Raw genomic sequence first — 20,154 nt, 5'->3', positions numbered from 1 at the left:
GGGGGTTCCTGAGAGGGTGTGAGGTGGCTGAGAAACCAGGGGGTGCAGGGGGTCGAGGATGCGGGCAGAATCGGGGTGGGCTCTCACAGTCTCGGCCGGAAAGAGCTGGGTCCTTCCAACACTTTTTTTTCTTCTTGTGAATTTGAGATTTTACAAAACAACCAAACCAAACCTAAGTAATCCGTTAGAGGCCTGGCCGCCTGGCATCATGGGGCCTCTGCCAAGGGCTTCGTTTGGAAGCTTCCGGACAGTCCTTTTGGTTTGGCACAATTTGGCTTCTCCACGCAGCAGCTGTGCAGGCCCGCCTGCCCGCCCTGTGATGTGTGCTTCCACGGGTTTGTGGGTGCACCCCTATCTTTTAGCTCCTTTCACCCTTTTGGTAGCTGCTGGCTCTCCTCCAAAGCTTCAGCAAAATTGGGGGCCTCACTCTGTCATCCTTTGAAAGGCTTTCCTCGGCCAGCATGCGTCTCTGCCTCACCAACCTGTGGCCAGCGCCTGCCTCCTCCCTCCCACACCCCCGGCTCTGCCTGTCCCGCCCGCCTCCTTTCTCTCTGGGAGGGGGTTTCAGTCTGCTTCAAGGTACTCTCCCCTCTAGGCGAGGCCGCCTAGCGGGGACCCCACATCTCCTGAGCCAGGGCCCCTTGCCCCAGCCCAGGGCTGGTCCCTGGCAGGGCTGAGGGGGGGCTCCCCCTCCAGTGTCTGGGGCATCAGGTGAACTGGGGAGGGGATGTGGGCCATAGAGCCTCCTCATTCCTGCTGCCTAGACAGAAAACCAGCCTGGGGCTTTTAAGGCTAGTCCTCCCTGCCTGGACCATGGATGCTTCCAGAAAGAGGGCAGCCCAGGAGAAGGCTGGGTGGGCAGGGGGCTGCGGAGGGGGAGGAGGGACCCAGGGAGCAGAGGCGCTGTCCAGGGGCAGGACCCGGGACTCTGGGTGCAGAGGGAGGGCCTGGGTGTCCACTCCGTGAGCTGGGGACTACGCGATGGTGCCTTCCGCATGCTGGGCTAACTGCCAGCACGGCCAAGGTGGTGCCTCTCAGCCCAGGGACCATAGCCCTCCGTGTGTCCGGGCATGCCGGGAGTGCAGAACTGGGCCTGGGTCCTGGCCCCTGTGGTGGCGGGTGCTGATGACAGGTGGTTTCTGGCACCTGGCGGGGGGGGGGGGCAGAGCCCTGGACCCCTCAGGCCTGCACCATGTGCCTGTCATCCCACACCTCAGGATGCAGTCGGCCGGGTGTGGGCCCTGCCAGACCTGGAAAGAGGTCATGCCCTGCTGTAGCCCGGGTGCCACAGGGTCCCTAGGCTGGGGTCACAGCCCCCTCAGGGTGGGTGCAGGCCATGGGGAAGAGTGCTGGCCCCAGAGGTCTCTTCCAGCCCAGGCAAGTCTACCACTGTGGCCAGGGCAGCCACGGGGAAAGGAGCCAGCAAGCTTCCATTTCTTTCTGGAATACCTGGCATCAGAGAAGCTGCTGAGTCCGTGATCCCCTCTGGGCATCCTGGCTTCAGCGTCCTGGCAAACTGGCGTGAGGGCACGCACTGCCCACAGCTGGGTTGGGAGGGCAGAGAAGGGGGTGGCCACAGACCCCAGGGGTATAACCCCAACCCCCAACCAGGAGCCCCTCAATGCCCCCCACCCTGTGGGGGACCCCAGAGCACAGTGGGTTCTAGCTTGTCTGATAGTTGGAATGTGGTCGGTGGCTGCCCTGGGTGACACGGGGGTCTAGGCTTTCTACCTCTGATGAGAGAACATTCTGGAAGATTATGGAAGAATTTGTCTAATTGACTGATTAGCTTCTCAGTTAACCTGCTAGCCCTACAACTTCCTTAACTTTTCTTCCTCTGGAGTGGGGTGCAGATAACATATTACACCAGGTCTGAGTGCCGTCTGAGGTGTGAGACAGCAATTCTGTGTGCCCTGAGAGAGGGACCGTGCCATTGGCCTTGGGGAGCACATGCCCCAGATCAGTATTGAGGTGGGAACAAAGTGGGTGTCTGAGACCCATGAGACAGGCACCCGTCCTCCTTCAGGGTGCTGGAAGTTACACGTTCCAGCCCCGTCAGGCACTCACCTGGCCGGTGGTGGCTGCTGTGACTTCTAATTGGATTACCCATTCTCAAGTGGCTTCACATTGAGCCTGGGGCCTATGGGAGTCTGGGCCTTGTCCGTGAGCCCCGCACCCATCTAGTTTGTGGGTGACTTCTCTCTGTAGTGTACCCCTTATTCCTGAACCCACCACCGGCAATATGGCAGGAAAGCATCCACTGTGGGGTGAGCAGGCTTGGGGTGCAGAGAGGTCCTGGGGGGGAGCCAAGCAGGGCCTGCTTTGCTGCAGCCTTGCCATGTGATCTGGGCCAGGCCTGATCCTCTGCCTCGGTTTCCCTCTCGGTGCAGTGGGCTGTTGCATAGAATGTGCCTCCAGCTCCCTGGGGCCTAGCCTTTTGGGGAGCAGGGCAGGAGAGGCTGGGAGCCAGTCCATGGGGACTCTGTGAGCTCAGGAAGGGGGAAGGGCACACTGTACCCTTCCCCCCGTTGGTGGGGAAGGCTTATCCTTCAGATGTGAGTCCAGGGGTGCCCACAAGCCTGAGGGTCACCTCCGTGGCACCAAGAGTGGTGGGACAGTTCCTGGTGCAAGTCAGGGCCCAGAGCCTGGCCTGCTTGCTAGAAGGAAGCCCTTCTCAAATGCCCCTTGGTTTTCTAGCAGGCGGCCTGGGCCGGCCGGGCCTCTGAGCTCCCTGCTGGCCGGGTGGCCCTAGTTGAGCATCTGGCATCTCCTTCCGGGGACACTGTACTGATGAAGGGGCCCTTGTGCCTGGCACTGTGTCCTCACCTGGCCCACAGAGAGAGGTGTCCCTGCCCCCACCTGTCCCGAGGGCCCCCCATGGATGGGGTGTGGTGAGGTGGTGGCACTCTGCCTCTGTGCCTGGTGCTGCCACCCTCCGCGTCTTCAGGACCTGTCTGCCTCCTAGCCCCGCTCTTAGCACAGTGGGCGCTACCCCTGGAAGAGGTCCAGCCTGGTGAGATCTTCAGGGTGGGGGCTGGGTGTCTGGAACACCTGCTAGAGGGGCCCAGGGGTTGCTGGTGGGGATGGGCTGGTCTGAGCAGTATCAGGAGGATGAGTCAGGGCTGGGGACTTGTGGACCATGGGTGCCTCTGCCTGGAGCCTGGATGTCCTGCAGTGGTATGGGGGGGGGGCGGGTTCTGATGGCTCTCTAAGACCCGCTGGCTGCTCTGTGGCTGTGGGGGCAGCAGGAGGGCAGCTGGAGGGTCCATGCAGGGGAAGACAGAGGGCCAGCTGAGGGGACTGTAGGGAGACTTAGGTAGAACTGACCATATAGTTAGAAAGAGGGAGCTGGGGGGATGCCCAGGTCTCTGCCATCTGATGTGAGGAGGGGGTGACAAGACCAGGGCCCCTAAGAGGTATGCCAGGGTGTTTGTGGCCAACTGGGGCATGTTGAGGTCTCTGACCCCCGGGCCACTCAGCCGGGAGTCTGGCCCTCCCCCGTTCCTGGTCTATGGCGCTCGAAGCTATTCCTGCTGGAGTGGGGTGTCCAGGGGCTCAAGGTGTGGGCAAAGCCAAGGGACAACCTGGGGTCTGACTTTGGGGTGAGTGAGCAAGGGGCAAGTGACACCCTCGGCTACCCACCTGATGGCACCAGCGCCCACCTGGCCAGGGCTGGGCAAACTCCCCCCGCCCCTGCCTACCCTCTGCCCCAGCACCCTGGCTCAGGCCCTGGACCTCTCAGGGCTGTCCCTTTCGACCCCACCCAGCCTCTGACTCCCCCACGCATCTATCAGTTTGTCATATTGTGGGGGCTTGCATGTTGCTGTGATGCTGGAAGCTATGCCACCGGTATTCAAATACCAGCAGGGTCACCCATGGCAGACACGTTTCAGCTGGGCTTTCAGACTAAAACAGACTAGGAAGAAGGACCCAGCGGTCTACTTCTGAAAAGAATTAGCCAGTGAAAACCTTACGAATAGCAGCGGAACTTTGTTTGATGTAGTGCCGGTAGATGAGCCCCTCAGGTTGGAAGTCACTCAAAATATGACTGGGGAAGACCTTCCTCCTCAAAGTAGAGTCCACCTTAACAATGTGGATGGAGTCAAGCTTTCAGGACCTTCATTTGCTGACTTGGCATGACTCAAAATGAGAAAAAACAGATGCAAACATCCATTAATAATTGAAACGTGGAATGTACGAAATATGAATCTAGAAAAAATTGAAAATCATCAAAAATGAAGTGGAACACATAAACACAGATGTCCTAGGCATTAGTGAGCTGAAATGAACTGGCTGGCACTGGCCATTCTGAATTGGACAATCACAGGGTCTACTATGCCGGGAATGACAGCTTGCAGAGAAATGGCTTTGCATTCATCATCCAAAAGAACATTTCAAGATCTATCCTGAAGTACAATGCAGTGATAGGATAATATCCATACGTCTACGAAGAAGACCAGTTAATATGACTATTATTCAAATTTACTCACCAACCACTAAAGCCAAAGATGAAGAAATTGAAGATTTTTACTAACTTCTGTAGTCTGAAATTGATCAAACATGCAATCAGGATAATTACTGGTGATTGGAATGCGAAAGTTGGAAACGAAGAAGGCTTGGTAGTTGGAAAATATGGCCTTGGTGATAGAAATGATACTGGAGATCACCTGATAGAATTTTGCCAGACCAACAACTTCTTCACTGCAAATACCTGTTTTCACCAACATAAGCAGTGACTATACACGTGGACCTTGCCAGATGAAATACACAGGAATCAAATCAACTACATCTGTGGAAAGAGACAATGGAAAAGCTCAGTATAATCCGTCAAAACAAGGCCAAGGGCTGACTGTGGAACAGACCATCAATTGCTCATATGCAAGTTCAAGTTGAAACTGAAGAAAATTAAAACAAGTCCCCAAGAGCCAAAGTATCACCTTGAGTGTATCCCACCTGAATTTAGAGACCATCTCAAGAACAGATTTGACGAGTTGAACACTAATGACTGAAGACCAGTCGAGTTGTTGGAATGACATCAAGGACATCATACATGAAGAAAGCAAGAGTCCATTAAAACGACAAGAAAGAAAGAAAAGACCAAAATAGATGTCAGAAGAGACTCTGAAAGTTGCTCTTGAATGTCGAGTAGCTAAAATGAAAGGAAAAAATGAGGAAGGAAAAGAGCTAAACAGAAAACTTCAAAGGGCGGCTCCAGAAGACAAAGTAAAGTATTATAATGACATATGCAAAGAGCTGGAGATAGAAAACCAAAAGGGAAGAACATGTTAGGCATTTCTCAAGCTGAAAGAACTGAAGAAAAAAATTCAAGCCTTGAGTTGCAATAGTGAAGGATTCTATGGGGAAAACATTAAAACGATGCAGGAAGCATCAAAAGAAGATGGAAAGAGTATACAGAGTCACTGTACCAAAAAGAATTGGTCGACATTGAACCATTTCAGGAAGTAGCATATGATCAGGAACCAATGGTACTGAAGGAAGAAGTCCAAGCTGCACTGAAGGCATTGGCAAAAAACAAGGCTCCAGGAATTGACGGAATATGAATTGAGATGTTTCAGCAAAAGGATGCAGCACTGGAAGTGCCCGCTTGTCTATGCCAAGAAATTTGGAAGACAGCTACCTGGCCAACTGACTGGAAGAGATCCATACTTATGGCTATTCCAAAGAAAGGTGATCCAACCAAATGTGGAAATTATTGGACAATATCATTAATATCACACGCAAGTAAAATTCTGCTGAAGATCATTCAAAAGCGGCTTCAGCAGTATGTGGACAGGGAACTGCCAGAATTCAAGCAGGATTCAGAAGAGGACATGGAACCAGGGATATCATTGCTGATGTCAGATGGATCTTGGCTGAAAGCAGAGAATACCAGAAAGATGTTTATCTGTGTTTTATTGACTATTCAAAGGCATTCGACTGTGTGGATCATAACACATTATGAATAATATTGCAAAGAATGGAATTCCGGAACACTTAGTTGTGCTTATGAGGAACCCGTACGTAGATCAAGAGGCAGTAGTTTGAACAGAACAAGGGGATACTGCATGGTTTAAAGTCAGGAAAGGTGTGCGTTTCCTTTCACCAGGGTTGTATCCTTTCACCATATCTATTCAAGCTGTATGCGGAGCAAATAATCTGAGAAGCTGGACTATATGAAGAACACGGCATCAGGATTGGAGAAAGACTCATTAACAACCTGAGTTATACAGATGACACAACTTTGCTTGCTGAAAGTGAAGAGGACTTGAAACACTTACTGTTGAAGATCAAAGACCAGAGCTTTCAGTATGGATTACACCTCAACATAAAACAAAAATCTTCACAACTGGACCAATAAGCAACATCATGATACCCGGAGAAAAGATTGAAGTTGTCAAGGATTTCATTTCACTTGGATCTATACTCAACACCGGTGGAAGCAGCAGTCAAGAAATCAAAAGATGCATTACTTTGGGCAAATCTGCTGCAAAGGACCTCTTTAAAGTGTTGAAAGCACTAAGGTGCACCTGGCCCAAGCCTTGGTGTTTTCAGTCGCCTCATATGCATGTGCAAGCTGGACAATGGATAAGGAAGACCAAAGAAGAATTGACGCCTTTGAATTGTGGTGTTGGCGAAGAATATTGAATACACCATGGACTGCCAGAAGAACAACGGTTGTGAGGATGACGCAGGACCAGGCAGTATTTCGTTCTGTTGTACATAGGATTGCTGTAAGTCGGAATTGACTTGACGGCACAGAAAAACAACAGCCAAAAAAATGAACAAATGTGTCCTGGAAGAAGTTCAACCAGAATGCTCCTTAGAAGCAAGGATGGCGAGACTGTGTCTCATATACTTTGGACATGTTATCAGGAGGTATCAGTCTCTGGAGAAGGACATCATGCTTGGTTAAGTAGAGGGTCAGCAAAAAGAGGAAGACCCTCAAGGAGATGGATTGACACAGTGGCTGCAACCATGGGCTCAAGCATAACAATGATTCTGAGGATGGTGCAGGACCGGGCAGTGTTTCGTTCTGTTGTACATATGGTCGCTGTGAGTTGGGACCAACTGGACGACCCCTAACAACGACAAGCCTCTGACTCCTGCTGCCCCTACCACCTACCCTTAGGCTGACTGGTCCTGGAGTGCTCCCTGCCTCTAGCCCTCCCTGACACGCTGTCTGCTCAGACACCCTTAGTCCATGGGAGGCTTCCAGAGCCCCTTTCTTCTTTGTACCCCCAAGGGCTCTTGAGCCAGCCGCCGAGTGCGGCCCCGGCTGGCGTTGATGTGGATCCTCGTCTGTGGACAGTGACGCCCCTCCCTCTGGCCGTGGGTGACACGACAAAGCCTCGCAGTACAGCAGGCTTCCTGGCGTCATGCTGTCTACCTTTGGGTCAGATAATCCTTTTGGGGGCGTCCTGTGCATTGTAGGGTGTTTGGCAGCATCCCTGGCCTCCACCCAGTGTGTGCCAGTAGCACACCCCCAGCCTAGCGTCTCCAGACACTGCCTGATACCCCTGGGGGCTGACATGTCCAGGTGAGGACCCCTGAGAAGCACCTGGACACAGTGGGTGTCTGTACTAGCTGCTACCTCCTGTCATTGTCACTGCCATCAGCACTGCATTAGACCCTGCCAGGTGACCATACTGGTCCCTGCATGCTCTTCCCCACCTCCTACCCGCCCCTCTGTCCAAATCCTGCCCTTCTGGTGCCCCTCCTCCAGGACCCCTCCCTGGTGCCGTCTGCAGCTGTCTGGGGTTGATGCTGTGCCTGGAGGTCAGGAGTGAGAGGGCAGAGGAGGGCAAAGGCGGGCTGGTTTCCAGCGGAAGCCCAGATGGGTTAGCGGTACTCACCTCGCTCCCTGTGCCCCTAGGAGGGTGACCCCCACGAGGAGGATGACGACCCCCAGAAGGTTGACCCCCCCACCAGGAGTGTGGCTTACCCCAGGAAGTGCCCCGAACAGCAGGGGAGTTTTGTGCCATGTCTGCCAGTTGCCTGCCCGGGACATGGCCTCTAAGTCCTGGCTGCCTCAGTGGCCCTACAGGCGATGTGACCCTGCCTCTGCCTCGGCCCCTCCCAGCCAGCAGGGCAGGGTAGCTGAGGGGGTGCACCAGGCAGTCTGGGTGATCCTCAGGAGCCTCACAGAGAGCCTGCCTGGCCCTGGGCTGTGGTGGGGTGCCTGTGCTCGACCGACCCCCCCGCTGTTTTCAGGGATGGATTCATGAAGGAATTGTAGGGGCCTGTGAAGTAGGGAAAGGAGCTCTGGTGGCACAGTGGTTAAAGTGGTTGGCTGCTAGCCAGCAGGTCCACGGTTCAAAACCACCAGTGGCTCCATGGGAGAAAGATGTGGCAGTCTGCTTTCCACAGAGATTTATAGCCTTGGAAATCCTATGGGGTCGCTATGAGTCGGGATCGACTCGACAGCAGTGGATTTAGTTTTTGGGTAGGTGAAGTAGGGAAGGAGCCCTGGTGGCGCAGTGATTAAGCACTCAGATGCTAACTAAAAAGTCTTCGGTTCGAACCCACCAGCTGCTTAGCGGGAGAAAGATGTGGAGGTAGGCTTCCATAAAGATTTACAGCCTTGGAAACCCTATGGGGTAGTTCTACCATGTCCTATAGGATGGCTATGAGTTGGAATCAACTCGACAGCAGTGGGTTTTTTGTTTTTGGGGGTGTTTTGGTGAATTAGGGATGGGGGCCCGCTGGCATCAGCGCCTGTGTTAGGTCATAGGCTATCATGGTCCGGCCCTGCCCAGGCCCTCCAGTCCTCTTGAAGCAGGCTGGAACCTCCGTTCCCCAGCGTGTTCTTCCTGGACCGGACAGGTATAGCCTGCGCTCACCTCATTCCTCCCTCCTGCCCCCTTGGCTCACTGCAGCCGACTCCCTCCCTCCTCCATGCCTCTCCGGGCCTCCTCCGTCTCCTCTGGGCACCACGGACCCCACGCCCCGCTGCCCGCCTGCCTCGCTGCCTGCTGGCTGTGGCCGCGTCACTTGCTCTGCTCTGCAGCTCCGTGTCCATCGTGTTGTGGGCTGGGCCCTGCCGCCACCACCACTGGTCGGAGCGCACGGGCAGCCCTGACTGCGGCCTCTCTTCTCCCCAGGGCCTTCGTGTACCTCAGCAACCTGCTGTACCCTGTGCCTCTGGTGCACCGCGTGGCCATTGTCAGTGAGAAGGGCGAGGTCAAGGGCTTTCTCCGAGTGGCTGTCCAGGCCATCTCAGGTGAATGCAGGCCGTCTGGGGTTGGGGGGCTAGGGGGCAGGGGTCTCCTGGGCACCATGCGAGCAGGTGGGGGCTCTGAGATGGGAGCTGCAGGGGTCGGAATACCCCCTGCTCATCCCAGCAGCTGGAGCAGCAATGACGCTGTCAGGGAGGGGCCTGTGTGTCAGGGTGGTGTTGGGGTCTCTGTCCCCCTTTGCTCTTCCTCGCTTCTCCCTGGGGTCCTGATAGACAGGGCTTGTTGAACCTGGATCCCATCGAGCAGGATGCCTGATGAGGTGATGGTGATTTTACTTTGGGCCACACCCGACGTTCTCACAGTCCGGTGGCTATGGTGCAAAGGGGTCTTGGGAAAGACCACTGACCCTGTATGGTTTCAGGGCACACCAACAGACTTGGGGGGCTTTGGGCGTGGGCTCAGGTTGGTACTGGGCCCCATTGCGTCCGGCCCTGGGCCCCACTGGGCAATGGCAGATTAGAGCTGCAGGCCCTGCCCTGGAAGCCACAAGCTAGAACCAGTATTTCTGCTGCTGAAAGTATCCTCTGGGGCAGTGTGACAGTCCCCCAGACTGCACTGGGTGTAGGAGAGGTGGAAGCGTGTAACAGGCTGCTCACTGGAGAAAGGCTCTGCAAGACCTCCCCGGAGTGGTAGTTAGCCAGAGTGGCCAGTGTGAGTGTGGTGGCAGAAATTGGGTCGGCGGTCTTTAGGCAACAGGTAAAGGGGCTTCGGGTTTTCTCCCAGGCAACAATGGGAAGCCACTGAGAGCTTCAAACAAAAGAGCGATGAGAGTGGAGTCTTCCCTCATTGAGTATGATGTTTGCTGTTGGCTTATCATAAACACCTTTATCAGGCTGAGGAATTTCCCTTCTATTCCTAGTTTGCTGGGTACTTTTATCACAGAAGGGTGTTGGATTTTGCAAATGCCTTTTCTGTGTCAGTTGAGATGATCTTGTGGTTGTTTTTCCCTATGAGAAGAAAACCAGCCTGACAGTACCCAACAACAACATTGATGTGGTGTGTTAACGTTGATTGATTTTTGTATGTAGAACCATCCTTGAGTCCTGGGATAAATCCTACTTGGTCATGGTTATCATGCTTTTAATATGCTGTTGGATTTCGTTTGGTGGTATTTTGTAGAAGATTGTTGCATGTATAATCATAAGGGATATTGGTTTGTAGTTTTCTTGTGGTATCTTCGTCTGGCTTTGGTAACAGGGTAATGCTGGCCTCAGAATGTTAGGAAGTGTTGCTTCCTCTATTTTTGGGAAGCATTTGGGAAGAATTTGGTGCCAATTCTTCTTTAAGTGTTTGGTAGAATTCACCAGTAAAGCCACGTGGTCCTGGACTCTTTTTTGTTGGCAGGTTTTTGATTACTGATTCAATCTCTTCCCTATAACAGGTCTGCTCAGATTTTCTATCTCTTCTAGAGTCAATTTAGATAGTTTGTATGTTTCTAGGAATTTATCCATTTTATCCAGGCTATCTAGTTTGTTGGAATTTTGGTTTTTAAAAAGTTGATTTCATGGCACTGGTCAGAGTGGGCCGTCATGAGGGGACAGCTGACTTGGGGACCCGAGGAGTGGCACAGGCTGTGTCCAGGTATACCGAGAGGGACACTCTGGTGGTTATTGAGCTGTGGTTGGTAGGACTGGGGCTCTGCCAAGGCTCAGCTGCCCTAGTGTGAGTCAGAGTCCTGCCACCTGTCCCGTTCCTGTGCACCACCTTCCTGCGGGGAGGCTTGGCTGAGCTCTGAGCACACCCACTTCTCGGGCATGAGCTGGTCCCCAATCATTTTGCTCGGTTCCCGTTTCAGCTGATGAAGAAGCCCCTGATTATGGCTCTGGTGTCCGCCAGTCGGGAACTGCCAAAATCTCCTTTGATGACCAGCATTTCGAAAAGGTACCGTGAGGATGAGGTGGGCAGAAGCAAGGGCTGTGACATGCTCGAGTGGGGCTCCATGTTTGTGGGGAGGCATATTTGGAGATCAGATACCTTTTTCCACCTTTCCTGCTGCTTTCTCCTGTTGAGCTGAGGGGCAGGTGGCGGGCTGTTACCAAGATGACTCATCCTTTAGATAACCATAAACCATAGAGTCCAAAGGGTCTTTGAGGGCAATTCATAGCAGGGGAACTGAGGCCTTGGGAGGTGGATGCCCTGTCCAAGGCAGGGCAGGTTTGGAACTCAGGTCTATGACGGTCCAGGCCCATTCTTCCAGGGGCAGTGGGGATGGAGGGCCCTGGACAGGGCTGCGATGGCCCCAGCCTGGGTGGGCTCTCTGTCAGTTCCCGGATCTCCTCTGAGTCTGCCTTCCTCCTCCTCCCCACAGTTCCAGTCCGAGTCCTGCCCTGTAGTGGGGATGTCCCGCTCAGGTACCTCCCAGGAAGAGCTACGGATTGTGGAAGGCCAAGGCCAGGGTGCTGACACGGGGCCCTCTGCTGATGAGGTCAACAACAATACCTGCTCAGGTAGGCTGTCCTGCCCCAGCTGCCCAGGACATCAAGGCACATGGAGACATGGATGCCCCCACTCAGCAGACCAAGCTCTAGAGCCAACTCCTCAGAGGCCCCCAGCTGTGAACCCCATAGTCAACTGAGGCCTTCAGGAGCTCCTTGCCCGACCCTTGGAGGTTCCCTCAGGGTCCCCTCGTTACACTGTTCTCCCCTTGATCTCCAGCAGCAGTGCCTGCTGAAGGCCTCCTCCTAGACAGCCCAGAGAAAGCTGTGCTGGACGGGCCCCTGGACGCCACCCTGGACCACCTCCGCCTGGGCAGCACCTTCACCTTCCGAGTGACAGTCCTGCAGGCATCCAGCATCTCTGCCGAATATGCTGACATCTTCTGCCAGTTCAAGTGAGCCCATGTCCTGCATCTCCAGGGGTGCTAGTGGCCTTTGCTCCCTGCCCTTAGCAAGACACAGGCTGGGGGGTGGCATCATCAGTGTGCATGCCCATATGCCCGCTTTTGCCCCCTCATGGTGTGGGTTCTACCCCTGTCCCAAGTCCCCCCAAGGGCCAAACCACATCTCCTCTCGATTTGCAGCTTTATCCACCGCCACGACGAAGCCTTCTCCACAGAGCCTCTGAAGAACACGGGCCGGGGCCCACCACTCGGCTTCTACCACGTCCAGAATGTATGTCCTCAGAGCCCTCGTCCACCCCTCCACCCTGCCACCAAGCATGCATTCATCCTCCCCATTGTCTGTTCTCCCGTTGACCATTCTCCCCATCATTCATTCTCCCCATCATCCATTGTCCTGTTGACCATTCTCCCCATCATTCATCCTCCCCATCATCCATTGTCTTGTTGACCATTCTCCCCATCATTCATCCTCCCCGTCGTCCATTCTCCTGTTGACCATTCTGCCCATCATTCATCCCCCTCATCGTCCATTGTCCTGTTGACCATTCTCCCCATCATTCATCCTCCCCATCGTCCATTCTCCTGTTGACCATTCTCCCCATCATTCATCCTCCCCGTCGTCCATTCTCCTGTTGACCATTCTGCCCATCATTCATCCCCCTCATCGTCCATTCTCCTGTTGACCATTCTCCCCATCGTTCATCCCGCCTATAGTCCACTCTCCTGTTGACCATTCTCCCCATCATTCATCCCGCCTATCGTCCGTTCTCCTGTTGACCGTTCTCCCCATCATTCATCCCCCCATCGTCCGTTCTCCTGTTGACCGTTCTCCCCATCATTCAGCCCCCCATCGTCCGTTCTCCTGTTGACCGTTCTCCCCATCATTCATCCCCCCATCGTCCGTTCTCCTGTTGACCGTTCTCCCCATCATTCAGCCCCCCATCGTCCGTTCTCCTGTTGACCGTTCTCCCCATCATTCATCCCCCCATCGTTCGTTCTCCTGTTGACCGTTCTCCCCATCATTCATCCCCCGTATTGTCCGTTCTCCTGTTGACCATTCTCCCTATCGTTCATCCCCCCCATCGTCCATTCTCCTGTTGACCATTCTCCCCATCATTCATCTTCCCATCGTCCATTCTTCTGTTGACCATTCTCCCTATCGTCCATTCTCCCTGTCATCCATTCTCCCCATCGTGCATTCTCCCCGTTGTCCATTCTCCCTGTCCTGAACACCAGCCGTGTTCCAGGCTGAGGCATATGGACTATTCCTGGGAAGTCAGGAGCCCTTAGGCAGCCTTGGCCTGGACATTGGGGAAGAGGCAGGGGCAGTGCACAGAGGGGGCATATTCCAGGAGAGAGAGGCCAGGAAAGTGTTCCAGGCAGGAAGAGGGCCGAATGCCAGGCCGTCAGGACGGTAGAGAGCAGAGGCTCTCGAGGCAGAGTAGCTCCCTGGGGCTGGACACGGGGTTAGGTGGGCTGGACACAGGGTTAGGTGGGGAGAGATATGCTGACAGAAGTTGTGGGTGGTGGGGCCTTGAGTGTGAATGTGACCCTCATCACCACTTCGTGGGCCCCGGTTCTCACATGGCCCTGGGCCCTGCAGATTGCATAGCCAGTCCTGACCGCAAGGTGATAGGGGGTTCTCTGTGACTTTTTTACTCCCGGATACAAGGCCAGGTCTGATGCTAGGGACATGTGGTGAGTGAGTGAGGGCCCGTTATAGGTCAGTGCCCACAGAGGCAGCACTTGCCCTTTGTCATGGTCCCGAGCACCGAGTCCTGAAAGGCCCGCTGAGCCCGGCCTGGGGGCCTGTGGGCCCTGCGACAGAGATGGAGGGCTGCCAGCCGGGTGGCCACCCTGGGAGGCAGGTGGTGCTGGGAAGGGCCTGGAGTGGAGCGCTGCCCTGGCCAAGGCTGGGCCAGTCCAGGGGGCCTGGGTCTCTGCTGAGCGCTCATCATGCCACTCCCGTCCCCCTCCTGTGCCACCGCTAGATCGCCGTGGAAGTGACCAAGTCCTTCATCGAGTATATCAAGAGCCAGCCCATCGTGTTCGAGGTCTTTGGTCACTACCAGCAGCATCCATTCCCGCCCCTCTGCAAGGACATGCTCAGGTCAGTGCCCTCAGCGATGGGGGTGGGCTGGGGCGGCATGGGGCAGGGACTGCCATCTTAAAGCTCTCCAGACGCCTTCTCATCCTACCTCCCAGTGGCCTTTCCACTTCCCAAATTGTGAGGCAGACCCTGGCCCCGCACAGACAGGGCCTGGGTCTCGGGGCGCAGAGCCTGCTGCTCCTGACACCCACCTCCCTCTCCATCCCGAGGCCCTTTACATGAGGTGGGCACAGCTCAGAGCTGGTCAGACCTGCACCCGGCTTTTCCCCTGCAGGGCTGAGGAGGTGCTTCTAAAGAGCCCCCACTGTCTGAACCCGGACTCTCGGTGGGTGGGGCATGGACAGCAGCGCTGGGCTGGAGGCAGGCCCTGGGGTGACCCTCGGGGGAGGGGAGCAGCTCCCGCTGCATACCCAGCACTCTGCGGATGGCCCAGCTTGTCCTCCACCTGGGGTCTTTAGCAACTGGGGAGCGTCTGTCCAGTCTGTCATCAACGTGACCTCCCAGGGCTAAGGGTCGAGGACCCCCACCGGTATCTCACCCTGGGCCGTGATCCCTGCCCCTGCTCTGCAGTGGGTGGGTGGGGAGTCCCCTCTGGGGCCAGGCCTGGGGGGCAGGGAGAACCGTGAATGGGCCCTCAGGCTCTGGGATCCCCTGGTTTCACTCCATTCCCCTCAGCTGCCCTGTAACACCCAGAGCTGAGCAGGACGTCCAGGACCCAGGAAGAGGGTGATGAGAGGCTTTGACTTCAGGGTGTTTGGCCCCAGGAGCCTTGTCTGTCCCAGGAAGCTGAGGGCAGCTCTGTCCGGGACAAGGATCAGTGCCTGATCCTCGCCCTGAAGTTCTGTGGCCTCTGGGGGCCTCTCGCTTCGGGGGAGCGGGCAGGGATCCTGAGCGTCCCTCCTCCCTTCCAAGATGGTGGAGAGCCTGAGATGGGCCTTTCCCAGGCCTGGTGGGAGGGGTTGGATGGACAGCCACGCTTGGGGTCAGCAGCCCTGTTGTCTCCGGGCCCCAGAGACCAGCCTGGAGGGTAGGGGCCGCTCTGACCCAGGGTCCCCGCAGACTCTGCTGGCCTGCCAGGGGCTGCCTCACACTGGGGCTCCCTCTCAGCCTGCGCCTCTTCTTCCACAGCCCCCTGAGGCCATCGCGCCGGCATTTCCCGAGAGTCATGCCACTGTCCAAGCCAGGTAGGTGGGCTCCCTGCCTGTGTGGTGCCCCACTGTGTCCCAGTCTGGGGCCGAAGCTGTGCCCTCCTCCTGAGGTGGGCTGTGCCCACCCAGGCACAGGAGCCCCTGCACGCGGCCATCCTCTCGTGGCCCCCCGATCTGCAAGGCGCTCCGTCCTGGGGCGGGGGCTTCAGAAGTGGGACTGTCACTCACCTCTCCTGGATGATGCAGAACAGCAGGGCGTGTCAGATGGGGCGGGGATCATACGTGGGTGCCAGGGCCTGACCATGCCAGGTCTGGGCTTGGGGACGCTGGGGACAGGGTGGGGGCTGGATGTGTCTACTGAGGGAGCAGGAGAGGAGGGAGGTCCCCTCACTACCACTGAGCCCCCCACCCCCACACTCAGGTGGCACACGCACCTCTCCCTGCCCCTGAGCATGCCCCCTCCCCACCTGACGGGCCAGGATCCCACCTGCTTCCTTCTGTCCCCCAGTGCCTGCCACCAAGCTCAGCACGCTGACAAGGCCCTGCGCAGGGCCCTGCCACTGCAAGTACGACCTGCTGGTCTACTTTGAGATCTGCGAGCTGGAGGCCAATGGAGAGTGAGTGCGGGTGGGCTGGGGGCCACACGGGGGTATGGCGTGGGGAGGAGAGGGTCCTGGGGGCTCAGCTGAGGTATCCCTGGGGGTATGGTGTGGGGGAGGAGGAAAGGGTCCTGGGGGCTCAGCTGGTGTCCCTGGGGGTATGGCGTGGGGAGGAGAGGGTCCTGGGGGCCCAGCCGAGGTGTCCTTGAGGGTATGGCGTGGGGAGGAGAGGGTCCTGGGGGCTCAGCTGGTGTCCCTGGGGGTATGGCGTGGGGAGGAGAGGGTCCTGGGGGCCCAGCCGAGGTGTCCTTGAGGGTATGGCGTGGGGAGGAGAGGGTCCTGGGGGCTCAGCTGGTGTCCCTGGGGGTATGGAATGGGGAGGAGAGGGTCCTGGGGGCTCAGCTGAGGTGTCCCTGAGGGTATGGTGTGGGGAGGAGAGGGTCTTGGGGGCTCAGCTGGTGTCCCTGGGGGTATGGTGTGGGGAGGAGAGGGTTCTGGGGGCCCAGCCGAGGTGTCCCTGGGGGTATGGCGTGGGGAGAAGAGGGTCCTGGGGGCTCAGCTGGTGTCCCTGGGGGTATGGTGTGGGGAGGATAGGGTCCTGGGGGCTCAGCTGAGGTGTCCGTGGGGGTATGGTGTGGGGGAGGAGGAGAGGGTCCTGGGGGCCCAGCTGAGGTGTCCCCCAGGGTTGTAGGGGAGGAGAGGGTCCTGGGGGCCTGGCCGAGGTGTCCCCCCGGGGTTGTAGGGGAGGAGGAAAGGGCCAGGTGCTGGGCTGCCCCCTGGGTGTTTACTGCACACGTGGTATGGTCCAGGCATCACACTGTCCAGCTAGGTGCTGGGGAGTAAGACAGAGAGATCCCTGCCCTGGGGAGCTGATGGGGCGGGGGGTGGGGGTGAGCAACCATGTGACCCGGCGTGTCCCCTCATGGTGATGAGTGAAGGGGGCTGGGGCTGGGACTTGGAGGTTGCAGTGTGGGACAGGGGAGACCTCATTGGGAGGGGAGACATGAGCAAACATCAGGGGGAGAGCAGCCCAGGTCGCGGGGTGGTGGGGGGAGGTTGCCAATGGTGATGGAGGGAACAGCAGCACAAAGGAGAGGCTGAGGGTTAGGGGTGAGGGGACGTCTCCTATTATGTCCGGACCAGCACAGAGCCCCTGCTGCTGCTGGGGTGGGGTGGGCGAGGGCCGGGAGGGGCTGGGAGGGTGCAGGGCCACCGTCCCCCGGGCAGGGGCGGTTTGGATTTTGTTCTGAGTGGGAGGGAGCCTCCAGCTGGTGGGGCGTGGCCGACTATCGGGACCACCCTCTGGCTGTGGACCGTGAATCTGCAGGGGAGAGGGGAAGTAGGGAGATGGCCCCGCGGGGTGGCCTGACCTCATCCCGCTGTCCCCCTCCCTGTGCAGTGGAGGGAGCTGGGTGGGCGATGGGCGCTGGGCCCACGGAGGGTTTCTGCGCCTCGCTGGCTCTCGTTTCCACGGACTCCATCCCCGACCGAGGGAGCGGGAGCGGCTGATGTGTCCCGGTTCTCCACCTCTTGACCACTCCCGGAAACAGACACTGTGCTGGGGGCGGAGAGGCGACTTGGGAGGCCGGGCCAGCGCCTCACCGTCTCTCTCTTGCAGCTACATCCCGGCTGTGGTGGACCACCGAGGGGGTATGCCCTGTATGGGAACCTTCCTGCTCCACCAGGTGCGTAGCCAGCCCCTCCTAGCCTATGCCTCCGCCGCCGAAGGCTCCGGCCCCGCCCTCCACCCCCAGGCCTGGCACGTGTGGCCCCAGGTGGTCTGACCAGCTCTCTCTCCTGGCCTCCGCAGGGAATCCAGAGGCGGATAACCGTGACGCTGCTGCACGAGACGGGCAGCCACATCCGCTGGAAGGAAGTGCGCGAGCTGGTCGTGGGTGAGTGGGGGTGGAGGTGCTGGCTCCGGCCGGATGCCCACGTTCTAACGCAACCCTGCCCCTCTTGCTGTGTGCACTCCGCTAAGCCACTTGACCTGAAGGAGAGAGCTTTGGGCCCAAGTGATGATGCCTGAACTTCCACCCTTCACGGTTCCTTTGCTAGCTGTCCGAATTTGCCTTCCCATTTTCCTCATGGAGGACAGGGACAACTGTCCGTTCAGGCGTCTGGTCAGCAGGAGGCCCACAGGTGCCCCCTCTGCAGCTCGGCCCTCAGGGCCTGTGGCTGGGTGTCAGCTCCCGGCCAGTGTCCCTGGGGCTGCCCACTGGGCCCCAGGTCAGAGCCCAGAGAGGGGTGTCTGTTCATGTGGGAGGAGCACTGTTTAAAGGGATTTTTGGAGATGCTATTGTTAACACCAGTTCCCCCAGGTTAGCCTCTCTGGGCTTCTCAGATCAAGCAGATCTGTGCTTGGGCACAGTTCCAGGGCAGCAGAGTCTTCCTGGGGGGTCTCTACTTCTCTCTTCTGGCCTCCCGGGACTCTGAGCTCACTGTTCATGTGCTTCCTCCTAGCTCAGTGCCCCCTCCCACATGAGACCCCAGTGGGACAAGGGCTGTGGGGATTCTGGGCCCCGTGAGCTGGACGTGGTATGGGGACAGGTTCAGCAAACAGGACGAGATCTCCCTGTTCCCGGTGAGGGACAAGCAGAGACCCCGGGGAGGGGGGCACGAGCTCATGGGAGCTCGGGGTAAGACCCTCTGAGGCCGGGATGGAGGTGCAGACAATGAGAAGCAGGACCCCAGCTTCCACATCCATCCATTACCCCCATCTCCACCCTGACCCTGGGGGGGCCACGAGCTCATGGGAGCTTGAGGTAAGACCTTCTGAGGCTGGGTTGGAGATGGCGGTGCAGACAATGAGAAGCAGGACCCCAGCTCCTGTGTCTATCCATCCCCCTGTCTCCACCCTGACCAGGGCAGCTCCACGGACATCAGTTTTGCAGGCTGGGTTCCCCTGTCAGGCTCTGTGAGGCATGAGGTTGGCTCTGGGTGAGCTCCCGCCTGCGTTTGAACCCCAGCCCAGCAGTTGGCTGTGGACGCCCCACCCACCTGCAGTCACGGGGGATGCACCCTCAAGCTGGCCCAGCCCTGACCCAGAGAAGGGGCAGCTTGGGGAGAGCCTACACCTGCCTCCTCCCAGAACCTGCGTGCTACTGCAAGTCAGAATCAGGAAGGTTTCAGAAGGGGACCCGGGAGTCCCCAGTACGCATGGAAGCACAAATCTAGCGAGTCCTGTGTCTCGATTCTACTCTGTGCATGGGGGTGGTGGGAGCACTGGCTCTCTTCCCACAACGAAGAACCCTTTGCGGTGTTTGTTTCTTCCTTTGGATAAATGAGAGGCCAGTTCAAGTGTCACTGCCAGGGTGAAGAATTAGTGAGTGAAGTCACCAAGCAGGGTGACCGACTCACGGCGGCTTGGGCTGCTTTCACAGACAGAGTCGTCACTCCAGCTTCAGGCGTCTTATGAGACTCCCCTGTTGCAAACACGACTTGCCAGGATAGTTCTTATGACCCGGAATAGTGCAGTGAGGCAGTGGGTAAGCGCTCAGCTGCTAACTGAAAGGTCGGCGGTTCGAACCCATCAGCTGCTCCTCAGGAGAAAGATGTGGCAGTCTGCTTCCGTAAAGATCACGGCTTTGGAAACACTGTGGGGCAGCTCTGCTCTGTCCTGTAGGGTCGCTATGAGTCGGAATCGACTCGACGGCAACAGGTATTTTTGCCACAAGTACAAAAAGAAGAGGGGATGTTTTCTCCTTCCTGTCTGGCAAAGATTTGTTTTTTTTCAGTAGGTAGGAGGGCCTGTGCTTTCTAGGCAAGTGCTGAGAATCTGTCAGGAGAAAGAGAGAGACAGACTCAGAGACACAGAGAGAGGGGCACAAAGAGAGACACAGAAAGAGGAGGAAGAGAAGAGGAAGGAAGAGAGAAACATAGATACAGAGAGAGACGGAGAAAGAGAGAGACAGGGAAAAAGCAGGATGAGGAAGAAAAGAGAAAAAAGGAAGAGGAGGAGGAGGAGAGAGAAACGAGGGCCAGGCACAGAGCCTGTGGCTGAGGAGAGAGAAACGAGGGCCGGGCACAGAGCCTGTGGCCGAGGAGGAGAGAGAAACGAGGGCCAGGCACAGAGCCTGTGGCTGAGGAGGAGAGAGAAACGAGGGCCGGGCACAGAGCCTGTGGCTGAGGAGAGAGAAACGAGGGCCGGGCACAGAGTCTGTGGCTGAGGAGGAGAGAGAAACGAGGGCCGGGCACAGAGTCTGTGGCTGAGGAGGAGAGA

The 20,154-nt window shown here is 57.1% G+C and overlaps 1 protein-coding gene across 1 annotated transcript in view; it reads left to right on the top strand.

Moving 5' to 3' along the window:
- The window catches only part of KIF1A (kinesin family member 1A), a 109,687-nt gene that overhangs the window by 72,816 nt on the left and 16,717 nt on the right, over positions 1-20,154 (top strand). The window contains exons 28-37 of the mRNA XM_004386475.3: positions 9,102-9,220; positions 11,032-11,117; positions 11,545-11,683; positions 11,895-12,066; positions 12,256-12,346; positions 14,067-14,185; positions 15,314-15,369; positions 15,842-15,950; positions 17,551-17,617; positions 17,743-17,827. Coding sequence (XP_004386532.1) covers positions 9,102-9,220; positions 11,032-11,117; positions 11,545-11,683; positions 11,895-12,066; positions 12,256-12,346; positions 14,067-14,185; positions 15,314-15,369; positions 15,842-15,950; positions 17,551-17,617; positions 17,743-17,827 — 1,043 coding nt within the window. The remainder of the gene's footprint in view (positions 1-9,101; positions 9,221-11,031; positions 11,118-11,544; positions 11,684-11,894; positions 12,067-12,255; positions 12,347-14,066; positions 14,186-15,313; positions 15,370-15,841; positions 15,951-17,550; positions 17,618-17,742; positions 17,828-20,154) is intronic.

Source organism: Trichechus manatus, unplaced genomic scaffold, assembly GCF_000243295.1.
Source record: "Trichechus manatus latirostris isolate Lorelei unplaced genomic scaffold, TriManLat1.0 scaffold00165, whole genome shotgun sequence".
Classification (NCBI taxonomy): domain Eukaryota; kingdom Metazoa; phylum Chordata; class Mammalia; order Sirenia; family Trichechidae; genus Trichechus; species Trichechus manatus.
Note: the sequence above shows the minus strand (reverse complement) of the source record. Positions and strands in the feature narration are given on the sequence as shown.